The sequence below is a fragment of the Teleopsis dalmanni genome, chromosome 2 (assembly GCF_002237135.1).
Source record: "Teleopsis dalmanni isolate 2A chromosome 2, ASM223713v2, whole genome shotgun sequence".
NCBI lineage: Eukaryota > Metazoa > Arthropoda > Insecta > Diptera > Diopsidae > Teleopsis > Teleopsis dalmanni.
In genome coordinates, this window is record NC_051847.1 from 152,316,930 (window position 1) to 152,341,092 (window position 24,163).

Here is a 24,163-nt window from a genome sequence, read left to right on the forward strand (position 1 = left end):
TTTTAATAATGGCAAAGCTACTAAATTAACACTTCTTAAACAAAATCTCGGAGAGCAAATATTTCAAAATATCTACGGTTTTGAAAGGCAGAATGGTTTATTTCCTTTAATTATATTGACTATAATAAAAACAAGGTACTACATTGTAAGCAAATTCAATAATATGACCAGTCGAAGTTGATTCTTATAATAAAAGAATAATACTTACTGATCTCATTAATGAATAATAATTATATTATCGACAAACTATATCGTTGCTTGATTCCTTTCCGGGTGAATATTTCTTGCTTGTCGCACCACATTTTCTTAATCTAGGTACTCGTAGCATCGCAAAAATTACAAAACTATCAATAAACGTTTGTTGACTATTCCATTTGTCCAAAATATTTTATATTATTACAAATTATATACAAAAATAGTACAAACTATTTTTTTTTCTCTCCATCTCCAAAGCAGTCTAATTGCAGGCATCTTGAAATGCACATAAATCAGTTCATCGTGACTTGTGAAATAGACATGTACATTATCACAAATATATACAAATATGACTTACTATGCTTTAAATGAAAACTTGTTTATTCCAATGTTGATTATGACGTCACTTCAACAAAGAAATCATGTTTGTATGGCGTGAGATCGCACATTTCTGATACTACTACTACTAGAAATCTTCTTCCAAAATAGATCTATACTTCCATACTTTTTCCAAATGTATTTTTAACTTACAGTATTTGGAGTACAGGGTCTAAATATTAAATAAATAAATATACAAGAACTTTAAGAAACTTAAATCTTGAAATATTTAACGTCATTTTTACAAAATTTTCAAGAATATGAATATACCTAGATACTTTCAAGCGAGTAGAAAAAGTTAAGTTGAAAAGATAAGATTAAGATTTAGGAAGATTACAGCTGAAGAAAATAGATGCGTTTGATATATACTTTCTATCATAAAATTCAACGTGCAAGCTTGTTTACATTTTATAATTATGTTTATTTTTTTAAACTGTTATATATAAATTTTTATGATAGAATAAATGTACATATAAATTGAAAAGTCATCGTAATGCTTTTAAGGCACTGCTGCAACAATTTCTCATTATTGTCTTGGAGTCGGTCGACGCGAATAGAACTACGATTCAAAAAAAAAGTGAACTTAATTCTGAAAAATTTATTAGAAATTTATTTTGAATTGTGCAAGTTAACCATCAATAAAAAACATCATCAATTAATTTGAACTTGAATACAGTGGAGTGTATTTTAATTGAAATGTATTAAAACGTAAAATCTCTACAATTTCATATAATACAATAAAAATCCTTTTAATTTTTTTGAAAACATATTTTTTAATCTCTATGACTAACAAATTGAAATCAGAACAAAATAAACACGGCTTTTATTATCTACTGTATTAATGTTAATAACAGAATTGCGTTAAGTTAATATTAACAGTGCAGTGTTAAAACGCATACGATGGGACCATAATGCAATAATGTAGAAAACAGTGACATTGTGTTTGAAGTAAACAATTTTGTTGACATTTCTACTCAGTTTATCTCGAGTTTTGTGCTAAAAAAAATATCAGAATATTTATTTTAATATGCAATGTATTTTTATATATATTTAGACATATTTTAATAAATATATTTTTATAGGTATATAACATCCACATGTATACTTTTTAACTAATTGTGTTTTATTATCTTAATTCCATATTTGTGTCAAGTTTAGGTGCAATAAGAATTAGTCTTACTTAAAATCTTGGCATGAATGGAAAATATTACTGTCATCATTAAAATATTAAATAAATATTAAATTAAATATTATATATTACAAGTAAATAACTTGCAAAATAACCTGCCCTGAGAAAGAATTAAAAAAAAACTTTGGAAAACTAATAAAATATATCATAAAATTATAACATATATTAATTTTTTAAATATTTTTAATTATTTGCATACGTCGTAGATGAATAAAGAATCTAAAACAGTGAACTTTAAAAAAATTTAATTTTAAATATTTATATATGTACACATATGCAATGTGATAAAATGTTTTTAAAAAAAGTTTTACATAAAATTTTTTTAAATTCTTAACTAGTGATGTTTAATAAAAAAAATCCTTTAAAAAATGTGAACAATTAATTTTACAATAATTAACTTAAGAAATATTGAATTACCTTAGCAGGTTTGTTCGATTCGTGAGATATTTGGATCTCATCATTTTAACATACAAAAAATAATGAAATTCAATTTAACATTTAACAACATTCTGTTATTAACACTAAAAACAGAGCTTAAGGACAATTTAAACACTGTTAAATGTGTTATATATATATATATATTGTTTAATTAATTCATTTTAATTTTTGTTCTTTGTGGTAATAGTGAAATCATACTGAAATATGAAATTAAGGAACATATGTGCAAAAAAATATATATCCAACAAATGAACAAAACTGTGATAAGGTTATTCAACTTGAATGAATTAGTGATACATTCTTTACTAGTGATACAGTATTATTTATTCTAATTTTAAATACGCCAAAATATTATATTTTAAATATGGATGTTGTTAAAAACAATGATGATAAAAAAGGTAAAGTTCATTAATAAAAATTAATACTAAAAAACCTTATTTTTTCTATTTATTTTATTATAAAATAATATAAAATAATTTTAAAAAAATGCGAATAAACTAAATTTTAGTATTTTTTTTTTGACACTAATAATAATATCAGTAGATATAATAGTAATAAGAGAACAGTGCATTACCTCCATAACGAAATATATTCCCTACATTGAATGCTAAACTTTTCTATATACTTTGGCCGTTGGACGTTTTTGTTCTTCAATGAATTTAAATATTTAGAAAAAGTTACAATTTATTCTTATAAATAATTATATACGGATGTTCTATAAAAATTGAAAAATTAAAATATGAGTTCATACCCACAGTTTTGACCAATTAGACTTTTATTTATTTTTTTTTTTTTGGTAAATAGAACATTTCATGCGGTTATGAAAACACCTTATGGACTACATTTTGGAATTCTTACTTTTCATTAGTTTTATATATATTTTAGGCTGTATCTATTATATTTTGCCCTTTACATCAAAAATCCATACAGCATAAACACATGCTAACAAATTTGGGTCTAATTTTTAATATCTATACAAATGATGCCAGTTTTCGAATGTACATATTCAGAAATTGATAATAAACTCACTATTTTTTTGATTTTTTTAATTTCAACTACGGCATCGCACTTATTATCCAATTTCCATTCTTCTCATACTGAACTACTTGTTTAAGTACTTTTTATTGATCTGTAACAGATCAAAATATATTGAAGTCAAAAAACAATGTCACATATAGGACCATTACAAAAGAAGTACACTATATCTCAAAAACCTAACATGATAGTCAAAAACTAAATACGAATTTAAGATCAGCAGCGCAAAATTCATGAAATATAATCATAATTTTCTCAGATCAAAAATCTGGTTGACCAGAGTTCTTTTCCGGCGGTACTTCACAATACCGTAAAGGAAGTACCCCAGCTACATTCATGGAAACAATATATACATATCTAACATTTACTTTTTAAAACTCATTGATGTCTCTGTTGTCTGGTGCAATTGCATTTCCGGCGGTAATTCACAGTATCGGAAAGGAAGTGCCCCAGTGACATTCATGGCAACGAAAATTGTTTCTAAGATTTACTTTCAGGACTCATCGATGTCTCTGACCACAAAAAAAAAATTAAAAGGTTTAATTAAAACCAATAACCTATCAGAGCATTTTTACACAAAATATATAATATAGCACAGTTTCGTTAAAACTAAAAACTTTCTGAATATGTTCCGTCACACATGAAGAAATAACTCTCTGTACTTAGATCAACATGTCTTCAACTGTGACATATTTATCTGCTTCACTTTTAAAGAGGAAGTCCCAGTCCATAGATAGCATTTGTCAAGGAATATCGATAGGTGTTAATCGCTTTTGTGACTATTTTTTTTAATAACAAAGCTAACAAACCTGACTCTTATATCGTAGAATAACAGTGTGAGACTCTATAAATATTTGTTACTGAACATTAATTTTAGATATATACATCAAATAATTAATAAAGGTTTTCCGATTATAATTCTTTGCATAATGATATGCCAAAAATACTTAATTAAAAATGGAAAGTTTTATTAAAAATGGAAACTTTTATTAATCAACTTCGATTTTTTCCAATCTTTCTGGCCAGTTGATATAATTAGTAAAAATATATACTAATACTTTTTATTTAAAATCAAATATGACGAAGGAAACTCTTGATACTTGCGATTTAAAAAATTTTCGAAAATACTAATAATGACACTTTCTCTGTTACTTCTCTGTTTACTTTGTTACTTCCTTCCATTATGCAAGTATAATATAATTAAAAATTTTCTGCAAATTCAATTTATAATCAGTACAGCAATATACATCTCGAATAGTTTATGTGACACTTAAAAGCACAATGCCAAAAAAAAAAAAATCCTGCAGATATAATTTTGTGGAACAAACAGTACCAAAAGCAGTAGAACATCAAAAGTTCTCCAAAATATGCTATTAAGAAGACCAGAAAATTTCTCGCATAACAAAGCATAATCAAGAGGTAATATGGATTTCCAGACATTGTCCTGTTCAAACCACATTTCTTTAACATACATGTCTTTATTTTCATCTCAAAGGAATGACAATTATATTGCCCCTTCCTAAAAAAATATGGGTTTAACAACTCTAGACTTAATATCACACCATACAATGATTTTTTGTGAATGTGATGATCCTCCGAAAGTTATTTGTGGCGTTTTATTGATCCAGATAAGACAATGTTACTCTATTAGATTATTTTTGGCTTTGAACCAAAAAGAATTTTCATTGGCAGTATTTCATTGACAATATGTCAGTGAAACAAGGCTACCAAATCCAAGACCAAGGAATTGATAAAATTTTATAACTATAGTCACTTATTTTTATTAGTAGTGCATTAAAAATAAAATAAAATAAAATAAAATAAATAATATAATTTGAAAAAATAAAAATAAACTAAAATATAATAAAAGAAAAAAAAAATTAAATTAAATAAAATGAAATAGATACGGTAAAATAAAATAAAATTAAATAAAATTGAATTAAATTAATTTAAATTAAATTAAATTAAGTTAAATTAAATTAAATTAAATTAAATTAAATTAAATTAAATTAAATTAAATTAAATTAAATTAAGTTAAATTAAATTAAATTGCATTATATCAAATTAATTAAATAAAATAAAATAAAACATATAAAAAAAAAGATAAAATAATATTTATTAAAATAATCTTAAATTATTTATTAAAATAATTTCTATATTAGAACTGCATGCTAATTATTTAATTTTATTTTAGACAAAAATGAACCTGCAGACTTCGAGAAAGCCATTGATGCTGCCGGCTTTGGACTTTTTAATATAATTTTATTGCTGGCAGCAATACCAGCCACTTTTGCCTCAGTCTTTGAGACGACAACAATGTCGTATATATTACCAATAGCTGAATGTGATCTTAAGCTAACATTAATAAACAAAGGCGTGCTTAATGCTATGACATATGGAGGAATGATCGTGTCGGCTCTTGTTTGGGGTTACCTCGCCGACACACTGGGAAGAAAGAAAATTTTGGTGTTTGGTTACCTTGCCGATGCAATTTGTGTTTATTGCAGTGCTATGAGTCAAACCTTCGAAATGTTAGCTGTATTCAAATTTTTAGGAGGATTTATGTAAGTCCCATAATTATTTTAAATACATTTCCTTACTTAATACACTTGTTTAATATTTACTTCAATGTGTTCTTTTTAAAGTGTCAATGGACCTGGTACCGTATTATTTACTTATATAACAGAATTACATGGAAATAAACATCGCTCACGTGTGTTAATGATATTGGGTATCGTGACTTCGACTGCGACTTTAGTGCTTCCTTGTCTATCTTGGGCTATTTTCCCCAGAGATTGGGATTTTGTTCTATTTAATAGTTTTAATGGTAAGTTAACACATATTGAGTGTTTGTTGTATTTTAAATTGTTAATAAATATATTTTAGTGCATACATGGCAAATATTTTTGGCTGTTTGCGGCTTACCCAGTTTAATAAGCGGTTTGTTAATTACAATTTTACCGGAAAGTCCAAAATTTTTAATGTCACAAGGCAGAAATGCAGAAGCTTTGCGAGTATTCCAAAAAATGTATCGCTTCAATACGAGAAAACCAAAAAGCACTTACCCGGTAAGTATAAACAACATAGCAATCATTATGTATAGTGTAAGTGATATTTATATCAAATTAAACATATACTAAACATATATTGGTATTCTAATTTAGAATTTTATATAGTCATGTCTTAGTATTATATATATATTATTTCAGATTACTGAATTAGTTGAGGAGGCGCCTAGTAGATATACTAATGCTAATGAAGTCATATATACAATCGAAAATAAGCCAAAAAAACCAGTCCGTGAACACAGAACTGCTATGCAAGCACTTCGAGAAGGACTGCAACAAATGAAGCCTATGTTTCGTAAGCCGTTACTAGGTCATTCCATACATGTTTATACCATGCAATTTTGTATTCTACTTGGGTAAATAAATTAATATTTTAAAATTATTCAATTAATCAATATATAATATAATATTCCCATTAAGTATAAATGTATTTCAAATATAAAACGTTATATATATAATAATTTCACTATAGGCTTAACACAATACGTCTCTGGCTTCCTCAACTCTTTGCTTCAATTGCTGAATATGAGACACTCAATGTCGGCACGAATTCATCATCAAATCTCTGCACGATTTTAGAGTACAGCGTCAATAAGACGACAGCAACTGTGGAGACATACACTCATAGTTCCTGTGAAAGTGTGAGTAGATAAAGTTGACTTCATTCATTTTATTCAATTAATAATTTATTAATAAAATTAATAACAGAAAGCTAATGTCTCTATGGATATGTACACTAATAATATAATAGTAGCCACATCAAGTATTGTTGGATACTTCTTTGCAAGTGGAATAGTTAAACTTTTGGGTCCAAAAAGAATGCTGAGTAAGTTAATACTGATACATTACTTAATATATGATTAATAATACTTAATCCTATACTATTAAAATAAAGGTGAATAACCGAAAACATTTTGTTATACTTTTCTATTAAATCTTACCAAAACAATAATCGATATATATAAAATTAATTTTACAGCATATGGACTTTTCATTTCTGGAACATGTGGAATGAGTCTTTATTGGTCCTCCAGTGGTCTCACTACACTGATTATATCATCGTTCTTTATAACAGTCTCAAGCATATCAACATCTTCATTATTAGGCGTAGTGGTGACACTCTTTCCAACATCTTTAAGGTATATACACATAATTAATAACTTATTTATTAATCTACATTAACAATATTCTTTTTTACTTTAGAGCTTTAATCGTTGCATCTGCCATGATGTTTGGTCGTCTTGGTGCTCTTTCCGGAAATATGTTGTTCCCAGTTTTTATTGAAATCGGTTGCATACCACCATTTTTAATGGTGGGCTTTGTCATGTTTTGTAAGTTAATTACATTAGTACTCCTATTATTAGTTATTGACTATATATTCTTACAATTTCTCATAGGTGCTGCGGCTCTATCCTGCATTTTACCAAGTCCTAAAAAAACCACATTTACTTAAATATGATCATGAGAAAATCAAGTAGTATAATTCTGTGGCACAAGATAGTTAAAATATATAATATATTAGAGTTAATTACTTTTAAAAATATATGGCTTTACGCATAATTTAGATTAATGATTAATATAAGGCACAATACTTTTACCAATAAGAAATATTTAATTCAATTTATATATAACAACTATTAGCCTAAGATTTTTAAAGACTGTTCATGAAATTATTTTTCTAGTTTGAAATATTACAAAATAAAATATTATTTAATCAATTTGGTAATTTATATAGTTTTAAAATAAGAGAATATTATAGAAGAATGTCACTTAAAAACAATAAAAAAATATATCAATAAAAACAAATAATTAAGTTAAAATGCAATATATCACTAATTTATTTCAATCACATAAAACAACTTTCAAGATTAAGTTGTTTGAAAGTTATGAAGAGAAGAGAAGGTATATGAAGAGAAAGTGTTATAGATACATATACTATACGAGTAATGTTAAATAATCATCTAAAAAACATCAGATAATGGAATTTATGCGAGTTGCTCAATAATTCTCCCCACGTTCAAAAATACAACAAAAAATTTACAAAATATTAATATACTTACTTACTTGCATTCTTAGTTAGTTGGGTATTACACACGTGAAGTTTCCTTGGTCCAGTAACCTCCGCCAGCCAGCTCAATCAGTAACTTGCTCTCGCCAGTTAGCTCGATTAGTGGCTTACTCTCACCAGCCAGCGCGAGCCTCACTAGCCAGCTCAATTAGCAGCTTGCTCTCGCCAACCAGCCCGATCAGTGGCTTGCTCTCGCCAATTATAAGAACCAAGCATCTTCATATCGTCGTCGTTTTACCAAAACTGCGAACGTCCGCTATCGCGTTTTCAATCTAGGTGCCGAATCAAACACTTTTTTAACCCAAGGATTTTCTTCCATTTGCCCATCATGAACAATCCAACAAAGCCGAAATTTGATTGTTGACAGAAGGCACTTTGTTTTACTCTCATGTATCATAAGACCCATTTGTTTCGCTTGTTTTTCTAAGTTGAAAAGTCCCGCACTGACGGCGTTGGTATACAGGCGAACGTATCAGCATCACACTTTTGTGCCAGTACGACTTAAATCTGCTGCTTGGATTATCCTTTCCAACGTTAGATTAAAGAAGTCACAAGACTAGTATTCACCCTGTCTGAAACATCATGTGGTATCAAACTGCTCGGTTCTTCCCAATTCTATTGGAGCTGGTGGTGTTGAATAATGTCATTTTACATAGCCGTATAAGTTTTGCTGGAGTACGAAATTCAGATCAGCAACATAAAGAATGATTCAAGTCGTAATGTCAAAATCGGCTTTGAAATCGACAAATAGATGGTGAGTGTCGATTTGCTTTTTCTTGGGTGTTCTCCAGAATTTGGCGTACTGTAAATATCTGGTCTAGGGTGGATTTGCTAGTTCTAAAGCCACGCTGATAAGGTCCAATCAGTTGGTTTACGATTAACTGGCTTCAATCTTTCACATAGTACGTTTGACAGAACCTTATTTGCAATATTTAAAAGGCTGGTCCCGCTATAATTAGCACAATTTTTATAATCACTTTCTTTATGGATTCGGCAAAGCACACTTAAATTCCAAATGATGGGTATTGACAAAATAGAAAAATAGATTTTAACTAGATTTAGATATCTAGCAATGGGACTTCCGGTATTTTCACAACGAATTTATACAAAGCAAATAGTAACCAATCATTATATGCTAAATGCACGAAGAAGAACATATATTTTTATGTGATATTTATAGACCAATTATACTGTGGAACACTACTTATAAAATAAATTATAACAGATTAACAATTTTTTTGTTCCTGTTGATAAGCTGTCTGACAAATGAGTCCTATACGTTTAAAAAATAAAAATAATTGGAATAACGCAACTAAGTCGGTCTAATTTAAACGAGTCTAATTTAAAAAAAGGTCTTTCAAAATTAATTGTTTTCCCTTTTTTAAGATAGTCAATTAATGGAACTCCGTTTACATACCAAAAAACTGATTATATTATATTATTATACATATTATTTTATTGTTATGCATGCATATATAACATAATTACTGTACTAGTGCGATTGACTTGCTTATAAATGTATCTCTTTATAATCATAATTGGTTAGAATTACAAAAATTTTATTTTTGAAATAATCAAGAATATCTTATTCAAGAATATATTGAATAGAAAGAATTTAATAAAATTATTTCATTAATTACATGTGGTGATATCAGTCCTTCAGCTTTAGAATAGAACCCGGTAGGATTAAGAAGAAGAGGACGTGCAAAGGCAACATAGAGGCGAACAGTATTCACCGAAATGTCCAAATCGTTTAAAGAGCTTAGATACATGACACGGAATAGACACAACTGGAAACTTTTTGTAGAAAGACTAAGTTCTTAGATATACAATCAATTTCTAATTGTCTAACGGTCTTTTGAAACATGTCATAATATAATATAATACATTAACAACCTTATCTATCATTATCGTAAAGGACGTTGAATTTACTTTCAATTCCAATTTTAATAATAGTTTGAATTAAGAACTTCTTTATAATCTTGCTGTGTGAACGCACTTTCACACCGTGAATTCAGTGATGAGCTGAAAAAATTTATGATGAAACTATATCTTATAAATGGGAATCTTAATAAGTTGATATCATTTAATACTATGTAAATAATGCAGTAGGCAGCATTAAGTAAGTATAGCCGAACAAAGCCACATATGTACCATAACAACTTTAATAAAAATATTTAAGATAAGATTAAAGTTTAGATTAAGGAAATTACATTTAGATAGAGATGACGTTTTTGTTCTATAAGTTCAACATGCAACTCGTTATTTGCTTATTATAATTCTATTTATTTTTCAAATAAATATAAATAAAATGTTTCCATCTGAGTGAAGTGGTATCAACGATTTTAATACAAAGTGTCAGAATTTTATCATTATTGTTTAATTACAAGTCGAAACGAGCGGACCACTTAAGTCTATATCGGCGGTAATTTGTATTTGTATCCGGAACTGAGTTACACAATTTCATCATCAATTGCTCTGCAGATGAATTCAAAAGATCAATTAATAAAGTTCATTCCAATCAAGAAACAGTGGTGTACAAAATAATTGATTTGCATGCAACGTTTTAATATATGAACTTCAACAAATATTAAAAAATATTCATTTATTTATCATTATTCTGTTGTTAATTGAAATTCTATTTAAAATTCTATTTAAAAGTGTATTTGGTATTTGAAATAAAAATATCTTATAACTAAATGACAAGTAATAATAAATTACTACATTATATGAGCTCTATGTACGTACTTTTTATTGTGATAATAATATATAATATATAATTATCAATTATGGACACTACTAGACCGAATGACAATAAAAGGGGTAAGTAGGTTTCAAGAAAAATATTTTGTTTAAAATTTGATCAAGTTCCTTAAAATAAAATTTCATTATTTCCAATACCACTGATGATGGGTATTTGGCAATACTCGAAACGGCTGACCATACAGCTGTCAAGTAATTAAAATAATACGAAATGAATTTTTGTTGTTGTAGTTCACCACTGTTCGAAAAACCTCTATATGGGGATTCATAGTATTAAAAACATAAATTTTTAAATTTTTGAATATATTTTATATTCGGCAACAGGTCACCTTTTTTAAATTAAACGTTTGTTGAATATTTTTTAATATAATTCTATGTTTCGACTCTCCCTGAGGGTCATCGTCAAGATAAAAATTCAATTAAATACAATTAATTAACATGAATTAATTCTAATAAAATCTATATCCATTCGGCGTGTTTTTGGTTCCGTTGTGTATGTCCAATGCAATATAGACAACTGAACAAAAAACATGACAATAATTATTAAACATACGTTTAATTCAAAAAAGGTAAACTGTAGCCGGTAATAAAAATATTATTAATAGGTTTCTCTCAACACATTCAAGTCAAAATATCATGTTTTTTATATGCATTTAAAAAAAATAAAAATAATTTTTCCACCCCCAAATATAGCAGATTTGCAATAACTAAAAATACTCTTAGCTTTTTTAGTTAAACCTCACTAACCCATCTAAAATTTGTTTCCTTCACATGAAGGATAGTTAGCTTCTTCAATATCGTAAATACTTCTTTCACCAAAAAAATCAATATTTTGAGAAAATCTATTACACATACCCTTCAGACATACTCTCAATCTGCCCAACTGTATAAACCAGATAAACATTTAAAAAATAGACGTTACCGTTTCATCTCTGCAAAGAAGGGAAAGTCAGTTTCAACAAATATATTTTTACTGCAAATTATTTTAAAATAAATGACCTTGTAAAGATTTAACTGAAAAATTATAGAATTCATAATAATAAGACTATGTACACATCGGTGCATATAATGCTATTCTAAGCATATAATACCATCCTATATGTCCCAAAGAAAAGATAAGATCTTCGCTCTTAAATTAACTTCTCTGGTACCGTAGGTAAAACATTTAATCCCAATTTAACTTTATCTCCATTTTTATTCAATTTAATTAATTAACTCCGCACAGGAGTCTATTAATATTAGCCGCACTAGTTACATGAGCCTCAATGTTCATTACTAACAATCATTCATCTTTAACATCCATGAGAGCTTTCTTTAATGAAGAAAACGTCATAAAAAAATTTCGCAATATAGGTAAGTATGAGCCACCTTGAGACGTGTTTTCAAGGACTTAGCTACATACGGAAGAGACACTCTCTTCCATATGGATGAGCGATGGTATTCAGCCTTAAATAGAATTTCTATTTACTTGAGCTATCTGTAAGAGATCTTTTACGGATATATTATAATTAATGAAGCAATTGCTTGGCATATTTTCGAAAGCTAATACCTACGATGGTATATAATAGTATATTTAAATGGCACATCAACAACAAAAATAAATTTAATCGTCTTATTATTAACACTAAAAGTTTTTATACAGTTTAATTTTATATTTTATATATCTTTTTTAATTTATGTTAGAAATGTAACAAAAAAATTCATTTTATTTTTGTTTTATATACTTTAACCAAAAAAAAAAATTTTTAATTTTTAGTAAGAGCTGAACCCGCCGATTTTGAGACAGCAATTAGTGCATCCGGTTTTGGACTATTTAATTTTATTTTACTTCTCGCCGCAATCCCTGCAAAGTCAGCTGTTATTTTTCAAACTACAACAATGTCCTACGTTATGCCAGTTGCAGAATGTGACCTAAAACTCACACTCTTGGACAAAGGTGTACTGAATGCAATGACATATGCCGGTATGATTACTTCAGCAATATTTTGGGGTTACCTTTCTGATACGAAAGGACGTAAAAATATCTTAGTCTTCGGTTATATAGCAGATGCCGTTTGTGTGTTGTGCAGTGCAATGAGTCAAACCTTTGAAATGGTTGCTGTTTTCAAATTCTTTGGAGGATTTATGTAAGTATGCAAACAGGTATAGTTTTTTATTTAAAAAAAATAAATGTTGATGCTTTTTACAGTGTCAATGGTCCCGGTGCAGTCTTACTTACTTACGTGACAGAATTACACGGTAACAAATATCGTGCGCGTGTGGTGTTGATAATAGGCGTTATAACCTCCACTGCAACTTTAGCACTGCCTGCTTTATCGTGGGCTATTTTTCCACAAGAATGGCATTTTGTTATATCAGAAAACTTTAGTAGTAGGTTTATATCTTAACTGTGTTGTTATATAGTTAATTTTTTAATTTATTTTCAGTACATAGTTGGCAAATATTTCTAGCAATTTGTTGCTTTCCCAGCTTAATGAGTGGTTTGTTATTTACAATAATGCCAGAGAGCCCAAAATTTTTGATGTCACAAGGTAAAAATGCTGAAGCTTTGCTAGCTTTTCAAAAAGTATATTATTTCAATACCAGAAAACCAAAATCTACTTATCCAGTAAGTGTGAAATTAGTAAAAGCTACTTGAATATTTAATAAAACGAAAGAACTTCATGGCAGATAAAATCTTTAGTTGAGGAAGTACCAAGTCGTGATGGTAATATCAATGAGTCTGTTTACACTATTGAAGCGAAGGCAAACACATTGACACAACGTAAGCATAGGAATGGTTTGGAGGCGCTTCGTGATGGTTTACAACAAATGAAACCAATGATTCGCAAACCTTTATTAGGTCACTCTATACATGTTTACACAATGCAATTTTGTCTGCTACTTGGGTAAGTAACTACTGAAAAGAGAAAATTTTTTTCAATAAATGAAATATTTCTAATAGTATAAATTACTATTTAAAGGCTCAACACAATTAGACTTTGGCTGCCACAGCTTTTCGCTTCAATTGCCGAATATGAAGCATTAAACCTGGGCAATAAATCTTCATCCAATCTCTGCACAATTTTGGAATACAGTGTTAATAAAACTGCGACAGCTGTGATTAATTACCCTGAAACTTGTGAGACAGTAAGTAAAGTCAATAATCAAATCTTCAAGGATGACTTAATGTTAATGCTTTTATAACTCATTAGAATGCTCATGTCTCTATGGATATGTACATCAATAATATTATTGTTGCTGTCGCAACGCTTGTAGGATATTGCTTTGCGGGTTCTATAGTAAATCTTTTGGGAACTAAAAATATGCTGAGTATGTGTATTTGCATATTAATTTATTATAATTTCAAATCATTTATTGTAATAGAAATTCATCTTTACACAATTAAATTTTTGTTTTCACTTTTTATAACTACAAAGAACAGTTCTCATTAACATAATTATAACCGCTTAACATGGCATGTTAACTAACATAATAAAAATTATGTTAAAATTTATTTCACCAATTTCCATGTATCATTGGAATCTTTTACAAGCTTTTAAAATTATACTTAAAACAATTTTTAAAATTTAAAATTTCATATAAAAATTAATATTTTAACGAAATTTTAAATATTTTTAAAAAATAAAAATTCCACACAATTCCACTTTCATTGTCATGAATTCCAAAAACTTTTTCATATTTTTACAGTTTGTGGCCTTTTCATTTCGGGCGCATGTGGTTTAAGCCTTTATTGGTCCTCGAGTGGTTTAACAACATTGGTTATATCCTCTTTATTTATTGCTGTGTGCAGTGTTTCTACTTCAACCCTTTTAAGCGTTATAGTCACACTTTTTCCAACAACTTTAAGGTAAAAAAAGTTTAAAATTAAAGAAAAAAAGATATTTTTAAAAATTCATTATCTCTGGCAGGACTTTGGTTGTTTCATGTGCTATGATGTTTGGTCGCTTAGGTGCACTTTCTGGTAATATGCTGTTTCCGGTTTTCATTGAAATCGGTTGCATTCCACCTTTTCTAATGGTTGGCTTGGTTTTATTTTGTGAGTATAAAACTAAATTACTGAAATAAATTTTATATGTAATTGGTTTATTTTGTAATTTATATTTTCGAAAAAGGCGCTGGAAGCTTAGCTTGTATTTTACCTAGTCCGAAAAAGACGATATTTATTTAAAATATATAGTACATATAAAATTATAATTACGAGATTTTATTTACACGTAAGCATTAATAATCATATTATACTTTTTATACTTTGTAAATGTATAGCTTTTCTGTTTTAGTATTTAATTTTAATCAAACTTAATATAAATTTAAAGTGTAAAAATAATCTGTATTTTTCGCACAACAGTAATTGCTGCAGTCATTATAAGATTTATTCTTGTAAATTGCTAAAATAAATAAATAAAAAATAAATAAATAAATTATCACATTAAGACCCGATTTCTCAATTGTAACTTAAGTCTCAAAACGGACTTTAGTATGAATCAAGTCAACAAGGCATTCATATCGCTGGATTAACTTATCTTAGTAGGAAACAATTTTCATGGCTGCAAAAACACTTAAAGGGCCGGAATACGAGAGACAACCTTATAAATATAGCTTCTGCTTATATAGTGAACAATATGTACAAATTGTAAAAAAAATTTAATTATGTTTATTAAAAGTTGATTCAAACAATATAGTTTTATTTAACAACCACAACTTCCAAGCCATACACTTGCAGTCCAATCAAGAAATTAAAAATTAAAATAATAAAAATTAAAATAATAAAAATCAATTTATAAAAATATAAAAAAGAAGTTGGAATATTATTAAAAATATAAAAAAAAATTAAAATTCGAATATAAGATCATTCAGATCCTAAGATCACTGATGACGAGTACATGGCAATACTCCAAACAGCGTTGTATGGTCAGCCAAATTTCGATAAATTAATCAAATTTTTGTTGTTGTTTCTTCATCACTGCTCGAATCCTTCTAGTTTTCTTTTCGTCATAAGACGCGTCACACTCGACAAAAAAATCAACTTTAATATAGTTTTATGTTATATTATCACCAATATTCGATATCGAATTGACAAATAAAGAAAAAGAAGAAGTTGTCTAATGAAGCTGATTCAAAATATACACAAATGAATTTTATCAGATTTATAATATATCAGGATTATTATTTCAAAAACCTTAACAATTTTAATCTATTAATTTAATGATATAAAGAGTCTTAAAGAGTGTTCGATATTTAAAAAACATTATTATAAACGTCTTCTAATCTTAATAAACTTGTATAAACAAATTAAAATAAATGCTTATAATTACTATTAAATCTAAAATATACATTTTACTCTACGATCGTAAACTATCTTAATAGGTATTTTTATAATCTTTACGATGTGAATAATATTTTTGAAAAAAATTTATGTAATACTCATACAATATGCACGATTATCATGCAATATGCATTTTTATCTAAAAACTAATTTTGTTCCCTTTTTTTAGTTTAATTTTACATTATAATTAAATAATTCATATATAATACTGAGTAACCATATAAACTATAAAATGGTTCCCCACTTTTAAATAACCATTGTAAACGTAATATTTAAGCTAATAAAAAATATTTATTAATATTTATAAAGTGTAGAAATAGTTTGAAGTTAAACACACATCAGATGTAGATAAGATTCTATAAAGACCTATTTAGCATGGAAGTGTACTTTAACTTTACGAAGTAGAACAGTTCTTGCCGACATATTAGTCATCCCGTTCTCTGAGAAATATCAATGAATAAAATAAATACTTTAAAGATATGTTCTTGAAGAGAATACTAAAACCCATAGTCAGCTACAACCGTTAAGATTGGTTCACCTGTACACATTAATAATTTAAAGTATTTCACCATTACTAATATGGTTAATATCGCTGTGTAAATCAAAGAATGGAGCAACTAAAAAATTGAACTTAAATCTGAATAACGCTGGGCAAAGTCACAACAAGTTTTGCGATATCTCCCTCTCAAGCGCAGGCAAACATGTTTTACAAGGGTTTGAGAAGGGCAGGCTTAGCTTGGCTCCATGCCATTTTACAATCTAGTGTTACGTTAGAGCCGATTATTTTTATTGATTAAATCAGATATTTCAAATATGGAGCATAAAATTATTAGCCCCAGTTTCTGTTAACCAATCGTAAAAAGTGATCTTATGTCAAATTTCGTCTGCGGATGGTAGGTTTGGTTTAGCCTGGATATGGATCAATTAGGAGCAGGAATTGAAACGGGAGGTACAAATTTAAGACACCTCAACTCTAGCTAGCTGACCAGCGTGCTTATTCCCTGCTACGTGCAAGAGCTCAAAACAGTGTTGCCTTGATACTACTATCTTATAAGTAAATAAATCGCCTTTTTCATGAACTATCTTGGACAAGATATAGACTGCTTTAATAGCCTTGATATATGCCTGACTGTCAGTGAAAAACTGAACTTCCTTTTTCTTGAAATTCATGTTTGCTGTAAGAATATATTAGAAGGCTTTTTGGATGGCGAATATTTCTGTCTGAGATATTGAAGTGGAGTTGCAAAGGTGGTGAGATTTAAAAACTTCTGGGTATTTACAACGTATTTGCAATTAAATTACATTAACTATTATAGGTATTTCCATGTAAAAAAAAGTATTCTCTCGCTTCGAATTCAGTATTAACAGTAATTTATCATATAGAAAAAAAAACTATCATTAGATAGCATAAATGTTAATATCTTAGTTGAATTTCATCATGTAGTATTTATGGACATTTTAGTTTGATGGTAGACCTATAATCACATCTCAGTGAATGTGTTAATTTGAAAATATTGTCGTTTACTATCAAATTAACATTTTTGGAATATTTTCAATTACTTTTTTAAAATAAAAACATATTTATCTTATCAATTTTTTTTTCATTTCTTACTAAACAAAAATATTTCGTTATTGAATGTGTATTTTCTACGATTAAAGCTCGTAATGTATCTTGTATCGTTTTCATTCAATGAACTTGAAAAGTAATTCAATAGAAATTCAAATATTTTTATATAACAATCATTTAATATATAATTAAATCTTAAATTTAATTATAAAACTCATTCTACTTATTTAAGACTATTCAAGTAACAATTTTCTCATTCGAAGCTATATCTGTTTATATATAGAGCTCTCGAGCGTTATACATCTTGATTTTGTTCACTTCACTGACGGTAGAGTCTCAGGAAGTTTAGCTTTAAAAGCACACTCAGCAAAACATTTTGTTTGATTTAACCAGATTTAAGCTAAATCTTAGGTCAAAATATTCTCACTCGACACATATTGATTCAACCATACCACATGTTGGTTTTCATATCTTCTTTACCACATTATCCAAAATTTCTCTATTAAATGATCTGGTCAATTTAACAAGTATGTGGGTAGGCACATTTTTCTCGGTAAGTATAAATATATGGTATATATCATAGATATATACTATTTAGCGTGATATGTATTCTTCGAATTGGAAGATATTTTAGGTTGAGATAAAAAGTTATACTCATTAAGGAAACGAAAGAATTAAAGTAAGATAAGATTAGGATTTTCAAAATTGCATTTACAGATAAGTAAGAGTCGCCGTGTGCATCTTCCATAAAGTTCTTATAGCAAATATTTACCAAAATACTTATTACATTTATTATTTTATTCTTAAATGTTAGATAAACTAGAGACTAGCAATCATATTTCATACATTGATTCAAACGTTAGCAAAGTTTGTCTATCTTTAGTAAAATACTGAGTGTCGGCGCGAGTAGAGTATCTAAAGCGTTAGAATTCTAACTCTAAAACTTAAATAAATTATAATTATTTATAAAATAATAGAGTTTTTATAAATAAATTGTTTTGAATATATATTTTAAATATAATAGCAAATATTTGTATTCGATGTCTCAATAAAATATATAAATCGTAAATAAATTCATAAAATAAAAAACCTTCAAAGAAGAGTGCTTTTAATAATATCTAAAATCTAAAATATTTACATATTAATTAACAAACCAATTTAAAATTCAAATTAAATACTTTATACATAATCCATAGGAAAAATTAAAATAAAATGGTAGCTGTCCAAAAATCTGATGATGAAAATGGTGAATTGAATAATTTTATAAAAATTTTTACATTTCTTTTAATAAACCCATAAATACTTTTTTTTTATAATACTCTCTAATACATAAAAAACTGTGTTAGTATGTAAATAGTAAATGTTTAAATGTTTTCAAAAAGATTTATTCGAAAAATATATATCTTTTATTAAAGATGAAAGATAAATGCAAACTAAATAATATTATCTGAAGTGTTTTCATGTTTATAATGCTGTTATACGAGGGCTGGATTTCAAGACTAGAGCCCAACAAAAAAAAACAGTGATTAATCAGTGAAAAGGGTTTCATTGTTTCACAAAGTATTCTCCATGATAATCAATATATTTTTGTATTCGATTGAACCAATTTTTAAAGCAGTTTTGTCACTATAAAGTCAGAATATTCAAAACCAAGGTTTTGAATGTGTAAAAAACAGCTCGCCACGCATTTTTTTCTCAATGTTTGAGAACAAGTGGAACTCATTGGATGCCAAGTCGGGAATATGACCCATCATTTTGACGTTTTGAGTGCACAAAATCTTTTTTATTTGAGCCAATGTGTTGGAACCCGCATTGTTGTGGAGGAATATGATCTTCATTCACCGATTAGTTTTCCTCTTCCTTCAGTGGTTGGTTTTTCTCAATTCTTCAAAGACTTCAAGCAAACCACTCAGGTTATTTAAGTGGTACAGTTGCGAATGATCGGTTTTTCTAAAAAAACATGCTGCTTTTTGCTTGGATTTGCTCCGCATATGCACAACTTTTGTTGTCTTTTACGTATTAAATTTTATACAATAAGACTTGATCCACTTTCTGACAACTCATGTTGCGGTGATAGCTAGTTGAATGAGAAGGAAAATGAGTTCCTCCTGATGTGTCAGTGATTATCATTGACCAAAAGAATATTAAAAATGGGACTGTCATTTCTCCTCGAATACACACTCTTTTACATTAGTTGCTGCCGAGCTCTACCTTGAAGATAATGCTTCAGGTCTGGCATACGGACACTATCTCATAAATAGCAGCATAACAAGCTATTATTTGCGCTCAAATGAGCTTTGATTCACTAGACTGCCACTCCAGCCTAACCTAACCTAGTTCTAATCTTGTAGTTTCTGTACATCACGGGAAAATAATGGGGTTCTAAGATCCGATTATCCGATTTTTTTTTTTGATTTTAATTTTCAGGATTTGTAGCTACAACGTTTTAGCTAGTTTAAGCTAATTATTTAAACCAATATTTAATAATAGAAAAACTTATTACTTCAAGATATCTAAATATTCATATTAAAACTGATTACTTTTATTTGTCTGAATAACAATATTATTTCTAGAGAAGCTCACCGAAGTTGACTTTGAAACCGCCATAGACTTATCTGGATTTGGTTTATTCAATTTAATTTGCTTGCTGGTAGCCATTCCGGCGAAATTTGGAGAAATATTCGAAACTACCACAATGTCATATATCCTTCCAATTGCAGAATGTGATCTTAAATTAACATTATTGAACAAAGGAGTTTTGAATGCAATGAGCTATGGTGGTATGGTTGTGTCTGCTATGATGTGGGGCTTTATCGGTGATAAATATGGACGAAAAAAATTACTCATATTTGGTTACTTAGCTAATATGGTCTGTGTATTCTGCAGCTCATTAAGTCAAACCTTTGAGATGCTTGCAGTATTTAAATTTCTTGGTGGATTTATGTGAGTTGAGGACTATTTATTATAGTATATAAATGATCTTTATACATAAAGTCACGCACTTCTTCTATTAGAGTTAATGGACCAGGCGCAGCTTTATTCACATATATAACCGAAGTTCATGGTAAAAAGTATCGTTCCCGTGTGCTTATGGTTATGGGTATAATAATTGCATTATCAAATATTGCGATGCCTTGTCTTTCATTAGCCATTTTCCCAAGAGATTGGAACTTTGTGTTTTTTGGAAGTTTCAATGGTTAGTTTTGGAAAACATATTACTTTTTAATAAAAATATATTTATTGGAATTTCATTAATTTATAGTACATTCGTGGCAAATATTTTTGGCAGTTTGCAGTTTACCGTGCCTGATAAGTGGTCTGCTTTTTACGCTTATCCCCGAGAGTCCAAAATTTCTAATGGCAAAGGGTCGAAATGAAGAAGCCTTGAATTTATTACAAAATATTTATCACACAAATACAAGAAAGCCAAAAGAAACTTATCAGGTAGGTATATCATGTAATATAAGTATTCTAACTTAATAATTAGTTTATAGTTCACCACTATTGAACTAGGAAAATAAAACCACAAATATATTATTTTTGTAGGTAAAATCTTTGGTGGAGGAGGTACCTAATACTGATGAGAGCTCTAATAGATACAATCCAAATTCAAAAGACAAAGGAATTTTACAGGCTTTGCGTGTAGGTTTCTACCAAGTGAGACCGATGTTTCATAAGCCATTATTGAGACATTCCATACATGTCAACACAATGCAGTTCTTACTATTTTTCGGGTGCGTGTAACAGTTATTACCTTGCCTCCTATTCTTTTTCCAAATTCTGCTTTTCAGTTTGAACACAATACGTCTATGGTTACCACAATTATTTTCTTCTATTGCGGAATACGAATCCTTATATCAGAATACAGATGGTTCGGCGAATATATGCAAGGTCTTAGAATTCAATGTAAACAAAACAGCAGCGGTTTTGGAGCATACGGGAACTTGTGAAAGTGTAGGTTAATCATTTTTTTAAGCTTTAACCCAAATACAAAAAATATTTATTTAAACAGACACCCGATATTTCATTGGATATGTACATAAATAATATTATAGTCGCATTCGTTACTATGACTGCTTTTCTCTTCGCGGCCGGTGTCGTAAATCTATTAACACCCAAAATACTGTTATGTAAGTAAGATTAATTTTGCTAAAAAAAATTATTTATATATAAAAAAACTAATTTTTATAACATTGAAAGTAAACAATTTACTCACCGCATAACAACGAAACACATATACATTTTTTAGATGCATATCAAATCTTAGCAACATGTTGCTAATATCAAATGAATCTATTACGGAAATGTTGATATAATTTAAATGTGATATAAAAAAATTATTTTCTAATTAGGATTATTTATTATTTTTCATCATTAATTTTAAATTTTTTATATATAGTATATCACATATAAATATAGTGAATATAGCAACAATATATCCAGTCGGTGTATGATATATACCTTCACCTAATACAAGCAAGATATATAGTGTGTGTGTTTATAGTTCCAAATATATGTTAAAGAAATATATATATAAAGTTAATTAGTGAAAAAAAATTAACAGCAATGTGTTACTATATAGATTCAAATTAAATTGAAGCGAAACTTCCATTTCCGGATTTCTAAGTATTTCAAAAAGTTTATGATTGGAGACCTAGACTTATCAGAACAAATTCCAAAAAATTTTAAATTTTAATTTTTGGCAATGATTTGTAGTATATAAAGTATAGTTTTTACTATAATTATCCCGATCTTAGAACCGAAAACTATTTCGTTCTGGTTTTGGCGCCAATCCATTAAAAAAAGTGATGCAATTCTGGTTTTCGTTGTTAAAAAATTATTGTTTTGTTCGATTTTCGGTTCAGTTCCGATTCAAAGCCATAAGTTAAACCGAAATAGTATCGCTTTGAAGAGAACGCTAGATATAAAGCCAAAATAAACCGAATTTTGATCCTCCCCAATAGTTCGAAATATTAAACTACTCAACCTAAACACTTTAGAAACGTACAAAGCTCCCAACACTGATTTAAAGACTACATTACTACTATAATACTTACAACCGATCATTTTGCTTGATGTCAATATAAACAAAATATATATTTAAAAAAAAAATTGTGTGTGGAACCAATATTAAAGATCGACTTCGTAGTCATAATAAAGTCTCAATACTTGAGTATGATTTGAGTCAGATTAGTTAATGACTTATGCGCAACTTCATTGACGCTAACATACCAACTAAGAAAGCCATCCTTAAAACACATACATACATTTTAAATTGTTATTAAAATAAATTTTTTATTTTATATTTTTTTTTTATTAATCTGTTTTACAATAGTAATTGGTTATTTTTTTAAAATTTTTAAATATTTCCTCTAGCTATTTGTCTAGCAATATCCGGTACTATTGGCATAAGTCTCTACTGGTCCACAACTGGGCTATCAACACTAATTATAGTCTGCGGTTTTATGGGTGCGACTAGTATCTGCACATCAGCGTTAATGAGCATCGTAGTTACACTTTTCCCAACATCCTTAAGGTGAGAACTAACAAACTTGAAATCACTTAATCAAATCTTATATATTCCTTTACAGAACCTTGGCAGTAGCAACTGCTATGATGTTTGGTCGTCTGGGTACATTTTGTGGAAATATGCTGTTTCCTGTTCTTGTTCAATTAGGATGTTATCCACCATTTCTGGCAATTGCATGCGTTCTTTATTGTGCGTATATCATTGTTAATATACAATTTAATAGTTTTTATAATTTTAACTTAAAATAGGTGCTACAGTTCTATCGTGTCTACTACCAAGCTCCAAGAAGACTGTTTTTATTTAGAGAACAAACATATATTATAGAAGAAAATATTATACCATTCGTTATAATTTTATAACTGTTCAATTAATTATTCAATTAAGTTAATTAATTCGAATTAATTATTCGAAGTAAATATATATTTTTGGTAATATATATTTCATTTATAACACTGGACTCACAACTAATAATAACTGTAGATAAATTGTTTGTGTAAGATAAAATAATTTTAAATAGGTTACTGTTCTTCTTTGAGAAGAAGAAAATATCATATCATAGTAAAATTCTAAATATTATATCATACTATATAAACATTTTAATAGGAG

General features: G+C 28.2%; 3 protein-coding genes across 3 annotated transcripts; all 3 read left to right on the top strand.

Moving 5' to 3' along the window:
• The first annotated feature begins 1,102 nt into the window (after positions 1-1,102).
• On the top strand, positions 1,103-7,872 carry LOC119684913 (synaptic vesicle glycoprotein 2C-like). Its single transcript, XM_038099051.1, has 11 exons — positions 1,103-1,271; positions 2,388-2,598; positions 5,430-5,799; positions 5,881-6,062; positions 6,122-6,303; positions 6,445-6,659; positions 6,776-6,944; positions 7,012-7,129; positions 7,283-7,442; positions 7,507-7,634; positions 7,701-7,872. The coding sequence occupies exons 2-11, from the start codon at positions 2,565-2,567 to the stop codon at positions 7,754-7,756; spliced, it is 1,614 nt and encodes a 537-aa protein (XP_037954979.1). The 5' UTR covers positions 1,103-1,271; positions 2,388-2,564; the 3' UTR covers positions 7,757-7,872.
• Positions 7,873-11,083: 3,211 nt separating this feature from the next.
• LOC119685633 (synaptic vesicle glycoprotein 2B-like) lies at positions 11,084-15,341 on the top strand. The gene is made up of 10 exons (XM_038099976.1): positions 11,084-11,194; positions 12,891-13,260; positions 13,323-13,504; positions 13,561-13,742; positions 13,805-14,022; positions 14,098-14,263; positions 14,329-14,446; positions 14,825-14,984; positions 15,046-15,173; positions 15,250-15,341. The coding sequence occupies exons 1-10, from the start codon at positions 11,161-11,163 to the stop codon at positions 15,303-15,305; spliced, it is 1,614 nt and encodes a 537-aa protein (XP_037955904.1). The 5' UTR covers positions 11,084-11,160; the 3' UTR covers positions 15,306-15,341.
• Positions 15,342-19,191: 3,850 nt separating this feature from the next.
• On the top strand, positions 19,192-23,906 carry LOC119685634 (synaptic vesicle glycoprotein 2C-like). The gene is made up of 10 exons (XM_038099977.1): positions 19,192-19,273; positions 20,601-20,970; positions 21,042-21,223; positions 21,290-21,471; positions 21,574-21,761; positions 21,819-21,981; positions 22,040-22,157; positions 23,404-23,563; positions 23,619-23,746; positions 23,806-23,906. The coding sequence occupies exons 1-10, from the start codon at positions 19,240-19,242 to the stop codon at positions 23,859-23,861; spliced, it is 1,581 nt and encodes a 526-aa protein (XP_037955905.1). The 5' UTR covers positions 19,192-19,239; the 3' UTR covers positions 23,862-23,906.
• Positions 23,907-24,163: the final 257 nt, after the last annotated feature.